The sequence below is a fragment of the Ailuropoda melanoleuca genome, chromosome 13 (genome assembly GCF_002007445.2).
Source record: "Ailuropoda melanoleuca isolate Jingjing chromosome 13, ASM200744v2, whole genome shotgun sequence".
Lineage (NCBI taxonomy): Eukaryota > Metazoa > Chordata > Mammalia > Carnivora > Ursidae > Ailuropoda > Ailuropoda melanoleuca.
The window spans coordinates 27,635,540-27,652,600 of record NC_048230.1 but is presented as its reverse complement, the minus strand read 5'-3'; the positions used below and the strand labels follow the sequence as shown (position 1 = coordinate 27,652,600).

The following is a 17,061-nucleotide window of genomic DNA, read 5'->3' as shown; positions in this document are numbered from 1 at the left end:
AACACGTCGAAGTAGGGGTTCTAACTTACTTTCTCCCTGGTTCCAAATACTGCCAACAAAGGGTGGTAAGGCACCATTTCCCCCCACCTTTTAACTAAAAAAAAAGGCAAGGTCTGGGGCAGGGGAAGTCTTCTCTACCCCACCCCCAACAAAGTAGGTCTGGGGAGAGTGAAAGAGGGGGTGTGGTTTGGTTAAACTAATAAAATGTTACAACCCCGTTAAATACAATTAAAGGGCTAGATCTCTAGAAGATAATTAAATGCACTTTATTATGATTATTAGCTTTTAATTTGCACTATTATCAAGAAACAGGAGCCCGTGAAAAATTGAGTTCTGTGCCATACTGGTTCCACCCTACCCCTCGGTCTTCAAATCAATCCTTTGGAATTAAAATTCTAAAATATTCCGAATAGTTGAGGGAAATGATGTGTATTGGAAACTGCAATTCTCATACCAGCGTCAAAGACACTTTAAGAAAAGTCTTGCCTTTTATTTTGGGGGGTTTGGGGGGAAGATAAGAAACATCTGCTATAAACATTCTATCAATCTTGTGATATAGAATGTCATGTAAACACCCACCCCCACCCCCACAGTCACAAAGAGCCTGCCCAGAGCCTTCTTCCAAAGCAAAGATACCCACTTTTTTTTTTTCCTTTTTCTTTCTGGACAAGTTTGAAAAGAAACCAGTCTTTTGTCAAAGGAAAACTAAAAATCCCACCAGCCCATCCGTCCCCTCCCTCCAACCCAACCCATCTTTATTGCTTTTTTGGTGGGGGGAAACCCCAACAACAAAAATCCACGCCTAACACACAAACCAACCTACAAACTTCTAATCTGAATGCCAGAGAAGATATTTGGTTGGGGGGATGGGGGGGAAGCGGCCGGGAGCCAATTACAGCGGAAGGGGAGAGACGCAAGGGCATCTCCAAACCCCAACATTTGCGAGCTAATGCTCCCCCTAAAAATGGAGACAGGATTGATACTCAAGGTAGTGGCCGCGGTGCGGTGGGGGGCGGTTTTTTTTCCAAACACATTTCACAAAGCACCGCAAAGCACTTTCTGCCCACTCCAAACGCTTGAGGCCGCGAGCTGAAAAGAAAAAGTCAAAGAGGTGAAAGATCCTCCAGCCTGCAGGGGAGCAGGCCAGTGGGGAGTAGGCCATTCCGCACCCCATCTCTCTCTGTCCCCCCATCCCACTTGTGGGGTTAGCCCCCCCCCCCCACGTCTTCAATCTCTTTTAGGAGTGCTCCGAAGATCGAGTGAAGGAGACAGGACATGGGAGAGAAAGGGAAAGGGAATAAAACAAGAAGAATCCAAGTCTCGTTCAGAAACACCCAAGAGCTTCCACAGGCCCAGCGTCAGTGAGAAGGCTCACAGATTTGGCTTTGGGAGTTGAATGGAACCAACTTCCAACGCCTCAAGCAAACACCTCTTCCAGCAGGCCTAGCCCTGACAAAACACCAAAAAATTCGAACCAAAGTAGACGATGGTGTTTGAAAAAGGCACTGAAGAAAGGAGAGGACCCCCCCCAACGCTCCCTCCCCTCATTCCTCAGCCCCGGCGCCGCTTGCCGCTCCCTTCCCCTTGTATTCCCCCGTTTTTCTTTTAAATAGAAAATATATAATTAAATTTACAAGACTATTTACAGTTTTAATTACAAACCTGATGGGGGTGTTGAACAGAGTTCTCTTTAAAAAGCAACCTAAAAGAGAAATGGTTTCGATTGTTCTTTATTTAAAAAAATAAAATAAGGAGTCTGTAGGAGGCCCCCCCCCCCCCCCCNNCCCCCCCCCCCGCAGAGGCAAGCACCGTGCGGGGCCCTCCGGGGGACGCGGCGCAGGGGCAACCCCTCACACGGTGGTCTCGCCGTGCCGGCTGTTGGTGAGACGGGTGTAGAACTTTCTCCACGAGTGCAATGTCTTGCCGGACCAGATCCAGAAGCCCGACGTGATGCCCACGATGAGCGTCATGAGGTATTTGATCATGTAGACGGTGAAGTCGGGCGACATGCGCGGCGTGTAGTGCGCGGGGCACGGGATGGCCAGGCTCTTGCAGTGCTGGCTCACCCACGAGCGCTCCCAGTGCTCTCGAAAGGCCTGCTCGTAGAAGTAGCAGGCGATGACGATGGTGGCAGGCACGGTGTAGAGCACCGAGAAGACGCCGATGCGCACCATCAGCCGCTCCAGCTTCTCCGTCTTGGTGCCGTCGTGCTTCATGATGGTGCGGATGCGGAAGAGGGACACGAAACCGGCCAGGAGGAAGGACGTGCCGATGAACAGGTACACGAAGAGCGGCGCCAGCACGAAGCCGCGCAGCGGGTCCAGGCTGTTGAGGCCCACGAAGCACACGCCGCTCAGCAGGTCGCCGTCAATCTGGCCCATGGCGAGGATCGTGATGGTCTTGACCGCCGGCACGGCCCACGCGGCCAGGTGGAAGTACTGCGAGTTGGCCTCGATGGCCTCGTGGCCCCACTTCATGCCGGCCGCCAGGAACCAAGTGAGCGACAGGATGACCCACCAGATGGAGCTGGCCATGCTGAAGAAGTAGAGCATCATGAAGAGGATGGTGCAGCCCTCCTTCTTGGTGCCCTGCACTACCGTGCGGTAGCCGTCCTCGGAAAAGCGCTCGTTGCACACGACGCGCTCCTGGAGCACGAAGCCCGCGATGTAGGCCACCGAGACCATAGTGTAGCAGCCGGACAGAAAGATGATGGGGCGCTCCGGGTAGCGGAAGCGCTGCATGTCCACCAGGTACGTAGTGACAGTGAAGAAGGTGGAGGCGCAGCACAGCACCGACCAGGTGAGGATCCAGAGGCGCGCGAAGCGCGTCTCCTCCTGCGAGAAGAACATGGAGCCGTCGGGCCGCGCGGGCTCGCAGGGCGCCGCGCAGTCGCGCTCGCCCAGGAACTTGTAGCTGAGATAGGACGGCACCTTGAGGACGCGCGGGCAGTGGAACGGGTGCTCCAGCGTGGCGTAGCGCGGAGGAGAGCCGCCGCCGCCCGGGCCGCCCGGGGTGCCCCCGGCCCCCGGCTGCAGGCCCGGCGGAGGCGCGGTGGTGAGCAGCGCCGGCGTGCCGTCCTCAGAGTGGTTCTGGCCCACGCAGATCTGCTCGGCGCCGTGGCGCGGAAAGTGCTCGCAGCGCAGACGCTCGGGCCACTGGAAGCCGAACTTGTTCATGAGCGCCTCGCAGCCCTGGCGTGCGCGCTCGCAGATGGAGCGGCACGGCGGGATGGCCTGCTCCAGCACGGTGCACACGGGTGCATACATGGAGCACAAGAAGAAGCGCAGTTCGGGGGAGCACTGCACCTTCACCAACGGGTAGAACTGATGCACCTCCAGCCCCGCGTCCTCCTGGTTCGTGTGGCCCAGAAGGTTGGGCATGATGGTCTGGTTGTAGGCGATGTCCGTGCACAGCGGGATGGAGATGGGCTGGCAGAAGCCGTGGTCTGGGATGGAGATGCCCTTCTCCCCGTGGAACTGGGCCGGCCCGGCGGCGGGCAGCAGCAGCAGCGGCAGCAGCAGGCGGGGCAGGGCGCTGCGGGGCCGCATGCTGGCCGCCGGGCCGGGCGGGGGAGGGGGGCGGCGCGCCTGCCGGCTAGCTCGCCGCGGTCCGACTGAGCCGCGGGAGACACCGCGCGCTGCTTGCCCTCTCTCCTCTTCTTCCTCCTCCTCTCGCCTCTCCCCTCCCTTCTCCGCCCAGCGACTCCTTTGTGCGTTCCTCCAGCCCTCACCTCGGCCTCTCCTATCCCAATTAGTCAGTTTCAAGGGGGCCCCCGCCGGCGGCCCCGCCCTCCTCTCAGCCCCCCAAAAAAGGGATCCTTGAAACCGCCCCGTCGAGCTCTAAGCACCATCCCAAAATGTGCTCTCGGCCAATCAGATTTAAACCCCAGGACCAGCCCCGAGGGCTGGATTGGTCGACCACAACCTAATGAGATCAGAAACCAGATGCCAACAAAACTTTCCCCCCCTCCTTTTGCTTTTTAAAGAGACAAGCTATTATTATATTAAGGGCTGTTTGCCCAGCATGGGATTTCTCCGGAGTCGCGGCGGCGAGATCCGGAGACACACGTTCCCCAGAACTGCGGCAGACCCAAGCCACTCGGCCCTGGATCACTCTTCTTTTGGGGGGCTAAGGCGCTCTCCCGGGTAGGGCCTCTTTAAATCCTTGCCTCCGCCCCCGCTCCTAGAACCCCACCTATTCCAGTCTAGTTTTTCAAATCCAGTGAAAAACCTCAAGTTTAAAAAAAAAATGTTTAAGAGAGAAAGACTTAAAAAACGAGCGGCTCGCAAAGACTTTTCTCTCAGCTCCTTCTCAAGGAGTTCAGACAAAAGTTTCACCTCACCCAGTACGTAGACCCCCTAGGAGTTTGCCTTGCCCCTCCCCCTGAATCACACCCTTAAATAACCCTCTGAAAAAACGAGAGCCTGTCTCTTTAAGAAGTTCTTAAAGGGGCCTGGACTCCGGGGCGTAATTGCCCCGTAGCGAGCACAAAGGAGCCCATTATGGTTCTTTGTGTTCGGTGGCACCTCAAAGTGAGAAAACTCAGGAACTTAGAGGCCCTGAACTGGAGGGTTGGGGCGGGGGTGAAAGGGGGAGAGGTGAAGGAGAATGGCCCAGAGCTGCGGCTTCTCCCTCCCCCTTCTTCCGAGGCAAATCTTAATTATGCAAAATAAAGTTTAGTTGCCATAACGAGGAGGTCTTAATCGAAAGTTAATGGTGGGGGGTGGGGGGTGACGGGCAGTTTTGAGTGAAGAGATGACTCTCTTAGGCCGTTTGGGGGCATTTTCCTCCTCTCTCCCCACCTCTGCCTCCGCCCCCTAAAAGTTCCGGATACTGTCTCCTGGGAGAGAGGGGAGCTTTACCCAAACCTTAAGTGATTCCACACCAGAAAGAGGCGGCGTGTGTGGCGAGGGAGAGGCTGGGCGTTTGTGGCGGATTACTCACCCCTCCCCCCATCTCTCACCTGGTTGGGGCTGAGTGGTGGTGGCCAGAAGTGTTCCTACTAGTTTAGAAAGGTCTTCCTTTTTTCCCCTCCTAGGATTTTAAATTTGGGAAGGGGTTTGGGGTGGGGGGAGGATAGGAGGGATTTGCATGTAAATCTCCAGGGCCTGATACTGGATGATGGATCAATTATTTCAACCGTCTCTTCCAAGGGAAAGGGGGGGCGGTACTTAAAAAGAAGAAAGAAAATTGAGTTTTTTGAAAACTCTTTTGCTTCTCAGTACAAACCAAGTCCTCCCAGCCTGGTGACCTGTTTCCTGCTCCAATCTAGAAAAGGGTTGCTTTACAAACAAAACAGAAACAACAACAAAAGAAATTTGAGAGAAAGAAAGAAGAAAGGAATAGACAGGAGATAAAAAAAAAAATTCTAAGGAGATACATACAACAGATCCAGGTTTGACAGGATTCGATTTTTTTTTTCCTGGATTGAATGATAAACAGATTTTCAAGTTCTTTATAATGTGAAAATGTTCCTTGTTGTATCCTTGAGAAGTTGCCTTTTCACTGCTTTAGGAAGAATATTTTCCTTCAAAATCAGGGGAATGCGCTTTTTGTTCTCCATTCAATTTCCAGTTGACCCCCAAATCCACTTGGTTACAGAGCGGTCTGGGGAGGAGAAAGTTGTACTGTGGGGGGCCCAAACCACACCCGAGGCGCTCCTCCTTCAGATCTCCCCCTCCCTGTGTATCCCTGCTTCTCTAGAGCTGGGACCAAGCCTCTGAGCTGAGTAGGGAAAACAAAAATGAGTAAGACAAGCTCCTACTCTCCATTCAGGAAGCTCACCGTCTGATAGGAAATTGGGAGTCAATCTCCAATAGAAATGCAGCATCATTAATTTCCTTCCATGACAAACCTGTTTTCCTGCCCTGGGGCCAGTTTTGAGTGACAGTTTTCCCTTCCCCAGCCACCCCCACAAAGGGGGAACTGGAGGTGGAAAAAAGAAATCACAGGCATTCCTTCATTCACTCAGAAAAGCATTTGTTCCTTCAACACACTTTTATCGAGTCTTTTCCTCATTTCAAACCACTGTGGTAGGTGTTGCAGGCAATGCGGAGGAAAATGGCACCATCCCTGCGCTTCAAGAGTTTATGGCATCCTGGAAGAATAGTCATTCGACTGCGACCTTGCATTTATCTAGCATTTCTACATGAAATAAGAAATCACGATATTTCATGATTACTCTTGCCTTTTCATGTGAGGATCTGGAGTGTGAACAGGACCAGAACTTACATCTTCAGATTTCAGGTCTACCCACCGCACTTCCCGCGCCACAAACGCACCTCTCAACAGCGGGAGATCCGTAACTAAAGGAAATGAACAGATTCTCTCAGTTTAAACTCTAGATGATGTCATTTGATGGATACAACACTTAACTCTGATTTTTTTTTTTTTTAAATTAGCTGAGGCACTGACTGACCTGGACCTGCTCCCTAACTTGGATGGTCATTTGACTTTTTTTTTTTTTTAAAGATTTTATTTATTTATTTGACAGAGAGAGACAGCCAACAAGAGAGGGAACACAAGCAGGGGGAGTGGGAGAGGAAGAAGCAGGCTCCCAGCAGAGGAGCCTGATGTGGGGCTCGATCCCACAACACCAGGATCACGCCCTGAGTTGAAGGCAGACTCTTAACTACTGCGCCACCCAGGTGCCCCTCATTTGACTTCTTTGAACCTTAGGTTCGCCATCTGCAAAGTGGGAATGAGCCAGCCGATTTGTAAAATATGAGACTACACATCAAAAGTAATTTCAGAATGACAGGAATAAATTTTACAATCGTGAAGAACTTTTCAAAACATGAAGTTACGTGAATTGAATATTTATTCAGCAAACATCGTTGGATACACAAGGTAACTACTACCATTTCTTGAGCTTCTACTGAGCACTGAGCACGCATTATGTTGCATGGTGTTTATCGATGAAGAATCTACAATTAAAAATAAAATAAAAATTCATTCATTCATTCATTCATTCAATATGAAGACTCTGACCTTAGGTGAGGTTGGACAGCTTTCTCAAGGTCACAAAGTAAGTGTCAGAGATGAGATTTAAACCCAGGCCTGCTTGGCTCTTAAAGCTGTGTTCTGTCTCCTACACCACACAGCCCCTAATGTCTTCCAAGAATTGTGTGCTTTTATGCACTTAACAACTAGGAATCGATCACCAGACCCAACCCCTGTTCCTGCGGAGCTTACATTCTAGTGGGAGAGGGAGACACTCACATTCATCACACAGTCACTTAAATGGATGCAAAATTGCCACAGGATTCCGTGCTATGGAGGGAAAGCCTGTGCATAATACAGAAGGGAATCGGACTGAGTTGGGGAGGGCCGAGGAGGACTGAGCAGGTATAGTTAGGAGTAAAATAGAAGGAGGTAAAGAGAGCCTGGATCTACAGGGCCTTACAGACCATGTGTAAGGTGCTACGTATAGAAGTATGAACCCACCATCTCAAGGTGGGGATAGGCATTCCAGACAGAGGGAATGGCACGTGCAAGGGTAGGATGGGGTCAAACGGACGGAATGGGCAGGCAGCACAAGTATACACAAATTTGGCCCTGTTAGAGCCCTGTGTGGGGGACTGATGGCAGAGGAGACTTTAAATAAGCAGGGACCCTAGATATCGAGCACCCAACCTGGATTCCTGTTGATGGAGATGCACTGAAGTGTGGGGGAGGGAAGTAGTCATGCTGAGCCTCGGGTAGTGCATTCGGGCAGTCGTGGGCTGAGTCAGAAACACCAGTTAGGAAGAGATTACAAGAGTCTGGGCAAGAGATGGTGAGGGCATCCATTGAACTGAGGCCTTGTAGTTGGAGAGAAGAGAGAGTAAGGGAGGAGGCCAACCAAGGTTTCTGACCAAGATGGCCTGATGTCATTAATGAAACTAGGAAATGTGGAACAGGGTGCATAATGAGCACGGGCGAGCTGGTCCGAGTTCATGGCATATCCAGTGGAAGGTGTCCAGAAAACAGGTGGCTATTCTAACCCAGGGGCCAGGAGGGAGCTCTGGGCTAGATTCAGATTGGGTAACTTTAGCCTCTGGTTGTAGCTATGGGAGTGCTTAAGATCACCGAGGGAAGGTGGATTCGGTGGGAAGACCAAAGCTTTGGAGATGCCAACATTGAGGACCACGGGCTGAGGAGGAGGGAGACTGAGAAGGAGTGGTGGGGCCAGAAGAAAGATTCTAGCCAACATATAACCGTCACAGGATTACTTCTTTGGACACTGAGAGCCTCAAGTCCGTTGACCTTGAACAGTTGACCACAACTTGTTTCCGTTGTGACAATTAAATGAGGTACAGTATGGCACTCCCTCGACCTGATGCTAGGCTGAAAGCTTGAAAAATAATAGCTATTGTTTTTAATTCAACAAATTATTGAGCACCTACTATCTGCAAAGCAGACGAAGTCTATAGAGACCTACGCTCCAGCTTCGGGAAACTTAGGGTCTAGGGGCTGACAGTCTGCCATCTGCTAGCAGAGCGCCGCTGCTGTTCAGCCCCGAGGAACATTTCTAGTTGGTCTTGGGCTTCTGCGGTAGGATGGGAGCCCAGATGTCCCCAGTGCACTGTGCCAATCCCACTTCTCCAAATCTTGAGGCACTGCTGTCAATCACCACTCAGCTTACAAACCTGGTATCTGGGATAATTGTTGAGTGCCTGCTGTAATAACGCGCTGCGCTGAATTTCATGGGACGGTCTGCTAGAGCAGAAATCTCAACCCCGACAGAACAGAGCCAAGAGCTGGTAGAGAGGAAAGAAACCTGGTCTGGGGCTCAGAATGTTCCCGCTGAGGGCTTGGCTGCACCCCACATTTGCAGAGTGACCTTAGGCAAGTCCATTTACCTTCCTTAGCTTTGGCGCCCTCATTGGTAGAAGGGGGTCATAAAAACATCTATTGATTTTTACCTTTGGGCCAGATATAAGGAGCGGTGAGAATCCAATGTTTGGATCATGGAAACTGTCCTTGCTCGAAAGGCTTGTGTGCTGCAGGTAAGTGAAAAGACAGGCAGCCAGCCATACCCAGCACACGGTGGGCACGCTCAGAGAGAGCACAGGGAATTCTCTCGGCTAAGGAAACCCGAGGGGCTCTGCTCAGGGCTCCCCCCTCTTACACAAAAATCCTCTGTCTCTGGCCTTTTATTTTGCCAAGAGAGAGAATCCAGGTAATTGCACGCATCCCCCTGGTCTCCTTGCTTCTTTTCCATTAGAACCGCTGGCTTCCAGAGAAATCATCCCCCTAGCAAAGTTACACATCCTTTCTTTGTTTCCTCAATCCTGGGTCAGTATTCCTTCCCTCCTGAAGCACTGACTTCCCTCCACCCTAAAGGGTGAGGGGTGTGTATCTGTTTAGGAGGGAAGGGCTGAGGAAGAGAACATAATTTCAGATACTTTGAATCCTCGAAGGTTTTATTCTCTAAGCAAAAATACTCTCAGTGGGGAAAACAGGTATGAGCCTTCAGAGAATTTACTTGGCTACCCCTCCTCTAGCCCGCAAGGGATCTCTCTCTGCTGTGCAAGAGTCTTCCTTTTCCTCCTCTCTCCCTGAGCATGGCCACCAAGACCTGGAATCTGCCTTCAGGTGAGATCCTGAATTTCCTCTTCCTGAACTTGGTCCTCCATTTAGCTCCCAGGGAACCAGCCCTTAGAAATGGGTGGCAGAATAATCAGGTCTAGGACTCCCAGAGACCCCACTTCCTGCCCACTTGTAGGTCCCTTTTGGTGCACTTCTCCTCCGCACCCCCTGCTAAGTTCCAAGGCTGCCCCCTGGCTCTGGGGACAGAGGGGAGGGGGGACTTGGCGGAGTACAGCTGTTAGGCCCTTTATCTCTCTAGCACCCTTCCCTAAGGTCTCTGGATGGCAAAATGGGCCATAAAAGGATTAAACAGATATAACAGATGATCTATTAATTAAGGACTTTAATTAGCCCAGGCCTAGGCCAAGCAAGAGCAAGGAGTGGGCGGCTCAGAGCAGACTGGGAAAACAAAGCTGAAAAATCAGTGTTGAGTTTGGTTAGTGAGGTTCTTGGGGGTGACTTCTGCCTTCTCAGCCCAGGAAATAAGCATCTCTGGGAATGAATGAGTCAGATATTTTGTGTCCTGGAAGCTTCTAGAACCTAATGCCAAGAGGAGAGGAATGGGAGAGCCTGAATCATAGACTTGTAGATGTGGAGGAGTCCTCAGGGGTGATGGGGGTGGGGGATGCTCACTTGGGGAAGGATGAGCAAGATCGGTTTGCCTCCCCAGTGGGGTTCTCTCCTGCTCCAGCAGAGCGCCTCTTTCTGCTATCGGCTGCTCCCCATCTCCTAACTTGCTCTCTCTTTTCCATCTTTCTTCCTTTCTTTCCCTCTCCCTTGTCCCCTTCACTTCTCCCAGAATTTCTCTCCTTTTCCTCCAGGCTGGGCCACCTCACCCCCTCCCCTTTCTCTTTCCTGTAACTTAAGCTGTAGTTGGGCATTGGAGGAGCTGGGCTGCTTTGAAAGGAGGCCCCACTGCTTTTCAGAGAGGAATTGAAACCATGGAGCTGGGGGTGAGGGGAGGCAGAGGGGGAGGGGGCAGCTTGAGAAATCAAAGCGGCTGCAGCTCCATCTGGGAAACCAACTTTGATTTACTAGCAAGGACCTGGCTCTCTAACACCCACCCACCCCCTTTCCCTGGACTTTGCTTTGTGGTGATAACTGGGGGCGGGCGGGGGGGGGTGCTCCCGACTCCCTCCCCCAGCCCAACAGCCTGTTCTTCTCCTGGGAGAACCAGCCCGAGGAGGCAGGCGCAGGGGATCCTGGCTAAGTAGGGCTGCAGAAGCTTTTCAAGCCCTGGGAGTCTGGAGCTGGGTGTGGAAGGGGACCCCTGGGAGGGAGGAAAGGTCCTCAGCCCAGGCTGCCTAGCCCCGCAGACTTGGCCCTGCTCTGACTTGAAGTGACGCCCTCCCCAGAGATGTGGGGCTGGGTTGGGGGGTGCCGCGGGGAGAAGGCCAGGGCTTGCCCTCAGAACTGGGGGCTTGGGGGCTGGAGCTGGCGAATAAGAACCAGGAAAGGAAAAGAAAATGACTGAGAAAGAAAAGGGAAAAAAATATATTTTCACGTTATTTCGTGTTGCAATTCAGTGTGGGCTACGGACAACCCTGGCTTCTGTGGGGACTCAAGGCCACTCTGGACCTGGGGGCCAGTTCTCTCCTCCCTTCCTGTCCTGTCCCCTGTTTCTGTTTGACCTTGCTCCTTGTCTATCAAATCCTTAAACTCCCCAAGGCTTAAGGTGCTCTCTCACCTCTGCAATCAAAGTAGGGTCCCAAGGGTCCTGCACCCCAGGGCTGGGGTCAGAAGAGAGGACACAGTGAGTCATAGCCCTGAGAAGTGTTTGTGATTGTTGCTGACGGACCACCTAGTCTAACGGGGTGCTGGCGGTGTTGGTGGGGGGCTTAAATCCCTAGACTGCTGGGTTCCAGCAGAGCCTCCTCCCCCTGCACCCCCACCTCACTAGCATTTTTCAGGGTTCAAGCATCCAATCTTCAGAACCAGCTCTCAGGAAGGAGAGGAAGGAGCTATTTGGCTCATTGTGCCCCTGACAAATCGAACTTTTGCAGAGCTCACAGTACTAGCGGAATCGCCCCATCAGAGCTCCTGCCCCAGAACAATGTTCCTGAAAGCCTGAGGGCCACAGGCATCAGAATCATGGAAGAAGGGGCCCTGGGGCAGGATTTGCCTATTAGAAATACAGATTCCTGGGTCCTCCCAATAATCGGAATTTATAATCCCCCAAGTGATTCTTACGCACACTCCAGAACTCTCGGCTTTCCAGAGCACTCGATTAGCTTTCCGAGCCCTGGGTAATCTTGGCAGCTGCCCAGGCTTGCTCTGTCCCCCAGTCCAAACTCATTTTTTTTTTTAAAGATTTTATTTATTTATTTGACAGAGATAGAGACAGCCAGCGAGAGAGGGAACACAAGCAGGGGGAGTGGGAGAGGAAGAAGCAGGCCCATAGCGGAGGAGCCTGATGTGGGGCTTGATCCCATAACGCCGGGATCACGCCCTGAGCCGAAGGCAGACGCTCAACCGCTGTGCCACCCGGGCGCCCCCCCAGTCCAAACTCATTAACAAGCTTTCAAACCCTCACCCCCGTGTGTGTAGCTGTCCGGTGTTAACTTCCACCACTCTTGCCCAGTGCGCTGGACTAGAAGGACCGGCATCCATTCCCACCTCCTTCTAGGTACCTTCTGGCGGCACTACGGAGGTTAGAAAGCCAAACAACTCATCTCTTAGCCTCCCTTGCAGCTAGAGGTGGTCGGGATGCAGAGTGCAATCATTCGGGACTGGGAAGCGCAGGGGAGATAGGGCCATGACCTCGCTGCTCTATTTCTGCTGGCAGGCAAGGTCCTGGACATGAGGCGCACCCCGTGTTCAGTGTCTGTGGCAGGAGTAGAAGCCAGACGCTGATTCCTGTGCGCTATGGGTTTGCACCCACCACCTGCATTCCCGTGGTAGCCTCGTCATTCTCCCTACCCGATTGTAGCAGAGCTGGCAGCTCCTCCTGGAGGCTCATTTCTGCGGCTTCATTATGAAGTCTGTTCTCCCAGCCCATCTAACAATTTTTTTTAAAGATTTTATTTATTTATTTATGTGAGCGAGCGAGAGAGAGCACGAGCCAGGGGGGAGGGTAGAAGGAGAAGCAGACTCCCCACTGAGCAGGGAGCCAGATGCAGGGCTCGATCCCAGGACCAGATCCCAGGACTCTGAGATCACGACCTGAGCCAAAGGCAGACGCTTAGCCCACTGAGCCCCCTGGGCACCCTGCCATCTAACAGTTTTGCAAGGGCCTATTTCCTTGTTGTCTTAGTCTGCTTGGGGTGCCGTAACAAAATACCATAGACCAACTGGCTTCAACACCAGACATTTATTGTCCCAGTTCTGGAGGCGAAAAGTCCAAGATCAGGGGAGAGCATGGGTGTGTGCTGGCGAGTCTCTCCCGGCTTGCAGGTGGCTGCCCTCTCACTCTGCGTTCACAGGGCCTTTCGTTGCAGAAAGAGAGCGTTTAACCTGAATGACCTCCTAAAAGCTCTATCTCTAAATACAATCACTTTTTTTTTTTTAAATAAAGATTCCATTTATTCATTTGAGACAGAGAGAGAGAGAGCATGAGCAGGGGGAGAGGCAGAAACAGACTGAGCTGAGCCAGGAGCCCAATGCAGGGCTCGATCCCAGGGCCCTGAGACCATGACCTGAGCTGAAGGCAGATGCTTAACCATCTGAGACACCCAGGTGCCCCTCTAAATATATTCACTTTGAGGGTTTGGGCCTCAACATAGAATGGGGGGCACAATCCAGTTCATAGCACCTTGTTAAGTACCCGTTTACATAAAGCACCCAGAATGATCTTTGTTTCTTGCACCAAACCCTTACTTCACTTATGAACTAGACAGAGCAGAACATTTGGTATTTTCACACTCTATATCCTTGCCCTACTGGGTCCTTCCTAAAATGCCCTTCCACTGTTGTAAATCCTTCAAGGCTGCTCCCTGCGGTGCTTCCTTGACACTACCCCCACCCCACTCCTTTCTCTGGGGTGCTTGTCTTCTGGCATTTAGCACTTGGTATGTCTAACAACCCCCAACTCTCAACCAGACAGTGTCTTGAGAAGAGAGGCTATGTCTTAGTTTTTGTGCATACCCTAGTGCTTATTAATAGGTGGTATATAGTAGGTGCTCAGTAAACATCTGTTAAGTGAATCAAGGCCCTCTGTAAATAGGAGAGGGCCTGAAGAACTCTCTAGCATAGGCAGCCAGCCTAGAGAACCACCCATCCTGCCTGGCCTCTCAGCCCAACGCCCTTACCCTGACTGCTTTGCCCATCTCTGGAACCCGCACTTAGGGAGGCGAGAAGCTAAGCTCTGAGAAGTAAGCAGGCTAGGTTTCCAGGGCCCAGGTTTCCAACCTCCAGTTTTGACAAAATCATCTAATTTCTTGAAGCCGTATTTAATTACAAATATGTTTTGGTCCCCAATCTGAGGAGTGAAGGGAAAAACAAATTTGATATAATGGTGGGAACCCATGAAGTGGCCCCAGGGGACTGAAGTGCTCAGGTCCTGGCCTTGGTACTTACTAGCTGTCTGACCTTCAGTGAATCATTTTGCTTCTCTGAGTATCCGTTTCTCCATCTGCAGAATGGGTGCGATAAAGCTGTCTTTTTCCCCTGAAAGTGAGGATTGAACCAGAAAATGGATTTGTAGGGACAATTGCTTTGGGAAGAGAAGTTTAGGGTGGTACATGCTGTTTTGTAACCTGGAAGCAGAATGTCAACCACAGGTCACCCGGAGAGGCCTGAACACAGGCACATGACAGACAGCCGTACTAATGAGACGGCATGCTGGGGCAGAGCACTGGACTCCTCAGGCAGAGAGAGGAGGCTTGACTCTCGGCTCTCCACTTCATTACTACCTTCCCTGGACGGGTCCCTCGAGCTCTCTGTAGCTCGGACTCATCTGTAAGGAGGGATATGAATCTGCTCTCTCAAAGGGCTGGGAGGGCCGGGCGAGGTTGTGCGTGAGCGGGTAATGGACACTCAATACAAGTGTTTATATGTGTCCCCCCCCCCCCGCCATAGATCAGGTAGAGGAAGCCAAGGGGGAGGTTTTATAGGGAAATTGAGGCAGATGTCAGACTTCTAAGACTCGAGGGGCTCACGATGCTTTCCCCCTTGGCTAGGTCACTCTGATCCACCCCTGAGGAATTCTGTGGCCAGGCATCTGGCAGTATAGAGGGACAGATACGCTAATGCTGGATTCAAAGAAAAAGCTACAGGAGACTGCAGTTTGGGGGACAGAGTGACAAGTCCTCTTGGTACTGACCCAGTCACTCTCCAGGCATCTCTCTCTTTTGATACCCTCCCCACCTCCTCCAGAGGGTAAGCACCCCAAAAGGCAAGAGACTCATTAGGAAACAAAGAAAGAGATCAGACCTCAGCTGAGCCCTCTAAACGTCTCCTTTTTTTGGGAGGGGCTTTAATGTGGAGGCAGATTGGGGGGGACCCCAAGGATGAAATTGGGAGAGGCAGGTCCTACCTTGTGGATGGGGGTCATTGGGAGGAGAAGCAAACACTTCCCTCCTCTCTCCAGGAAGCTTCCCTTCCCTGCAGCTGGTGCCCCAAGGATTCCCCCCTCCCTCCACCCAGGCCCTTCCCTTAGAGAGAGCCTGCTGAGCCTGGAATGAGAAGAATCTGGACTACAAACAGACCTCCCAGAGGCACCCCCAACTCTCCTCTAACCACTCCAAGCCAGCCAAAGCCTGGCTTCCTGGAGTGGGAGGCTGACTGAGACGCAGGGCTGGGGTTTGGGCTACAGAGCAGGGGACGAGGTGGGGGGGGGTGCTTTTTTCTGGAGAAGGAGGGGAGGGAAGGGTTGAGGACAGGGTAGGGACTAGGCTGTACAAGGACTATATTTTCCAAACCAAAAATCAGAATCAATAGGAATATACTTGCAAGGGCCATGGGATGGGAGGGTTGAAGCCAAGCCTGTCCCAGAATAATCCAAGCTCTGAGGTCCCTGCCCCAGTCACCCCAATACAACGCTGGAGGTGAGAAAGAACTCCCGCCAATGCTCTTTTCCCTTCCCTTGGCCTCTCTCTCAGCTATCTGAAGCACTCAGTTGGGTCGGGCCGGGGAGGGTCTCTCAGGCCCTCTAGGGGCTAGGCTCTCCCAGTCCTCAGTGTGGGCTGCATAGTGAGTCTGAGGGGGCTGTGAATGAACTTTGAGGAGTTGAGGGCAGAGGCTGGAATCAGACGAAAGATGGAGGGACCAGCCAAAAGGACCAAAGGCACAGAGCCAGAGGGGCCTCTCCTGCCTGCCACACTTCTCCAGACCCTGGCCTCCTGCCCACTGTCCCCCTAGCATCCCTACCCCCACCTGGACCCAGCCTGGGGCTTTGATGTGAGTTAGCCAGGGCTGTCCGTGCCTGTGGATGCCCAGGGAAACCCCGAGGAGGTGACCAGGGCGGAGAGGCTGCTGGAGCTGGAAGCTGCCTTGGGCACGATGACCTCTTTGCGGGGGCGCTCCCTCCAGCTTGTATAACACAGCTCCTGCCAAGGGTGGTATAGAAAGGCACAGAGCCCACAGCGGGCTGGGGAAGGCCGCTGAAAAGGCAGCTTAAGGGCTTCCTGCTGGGTGAGAGGGATTAGGGGCCTGCGGGGAGGGAGCCAGGCAGTGAGAAAGGCACTGGCCCAAAGCCAGAGCCCCTTGGCCGAAGGCCCTCTGGGATCAGGATCTCCTGGGTGTCTAGCCAGCAGGGGTCAGCGCTCTCCACCTGGATGAGGTGCTGGGAGGAGAGGGCTCCAGCTAGGGCAACACACTGGGACGAGCGTCCCCAAAATAAAGGGAGCAAGGAAGCGGAGGCAGCACTCCTGGATGACCAGCACACTTCTAGTCAGAAAAGGAGGGCGGGGGGGCGCCTGGGTGGCACAGCGGTTAAAGCGTCTGCCTTCGGCTCAGGGCGTGATCCCGGCGTTGTGGGATCGACCCACGTCAGGCTCCTCCACTATGAGCCTGCTTCTTCCTCTCCCACTCCCCCTGCTTGTGTTCCCTCTCTCGCTGGCTGTCTCTATCTCTGTCGAATAAAGAAATAAAATCTTAAAAAAAAAAAAAAAAGAAAAGGAAGGAGGGAAAGAACTGACTCCACAGCGGTTTCAGCGGCGAGTCTCCCAGCTACCTCCTATCTGAGGTTCCCAGGGCGCCCACACGGTCCTAAGTTTCCGAGCACGGGTTCAGGGGAAGAGCCAAGGTGGCCACGGAGGCAAGCTGTGTAACCCAGACACCCTGGTGGGGGCCTGGTTGCACTCTTGCCCTGGGCTCCACTGTCTAATCTGTGAGTTGGTATCTCCAAGGCCACACTGTGGAGTGGGAGGATGGAGGTGGGGGGTTGGCGTCAGGGAATCTGACTTCTCTCAGAATTTTGGTTTCTCCACCAGTCCAATGTGGGGGGCAAAGACCCATTCCACTCATGGTTATTGTCTGGGAGCTGACACATGCATTCTGGAAATTGTAAAGTGCTATACAAATGTGAAGTACCCAGACCTCATTATCCCT

At 52.6% G+C, this 17,061-nt stretch overlaps 1 protein-coding gene and 1 long non-coding RNA gene across 2 annotated transcripts; both read right to left on the bottom strand.

Annotated features, from left to right (window-relative positions):
- Positions 1-1,790: 1,790 nt before the first annotated feature.
- Positions 1,791-3,757, bottom strand: FZD2 (frizzled class receptor 2). Its single transcript, XM_034641363.1, has one exon. The coding sequence runs from the start codon at positions 3,546-3,548 to the stop codon at positions 1,851-1,853; it is 1,698 nt and encodes a 565-aa protein (XP_034497254.1). The 5' UTR covers positions 3,549-3,757; the 3' UTR covers positions 1,791-1,850.
- Positions 3,758-12,905: 9,148 nt separating this feature from the next.
- Positions 12,906-15,105, bottom strand: LOC117795666. The gene is made up of 3 exons (XR_004619761.1): positions 15,047-15,105; positions 14,089-14,178; positions 12,906-12,998 (listed from the first exon to the last, which is right to left on the bottom strand). It is a non-coding gene; the product is annotated as an uncharacterized LOC117795666 (long non-coding RNA).
- Between the last annotated feature and the right edge of the window lie 1,956 nt (positions 15,106-17,061).

Bases quoted from the DNA above. Each gene is read 5' to 3' on its own strand.
- FZD2 (XM_034641363.1), bottom strand. From the start codon at position 3,548: ATGCGGCCCCGCAGCGCCCTGCCCCGCCTGCTGCTGCCGCTGCTGCTG.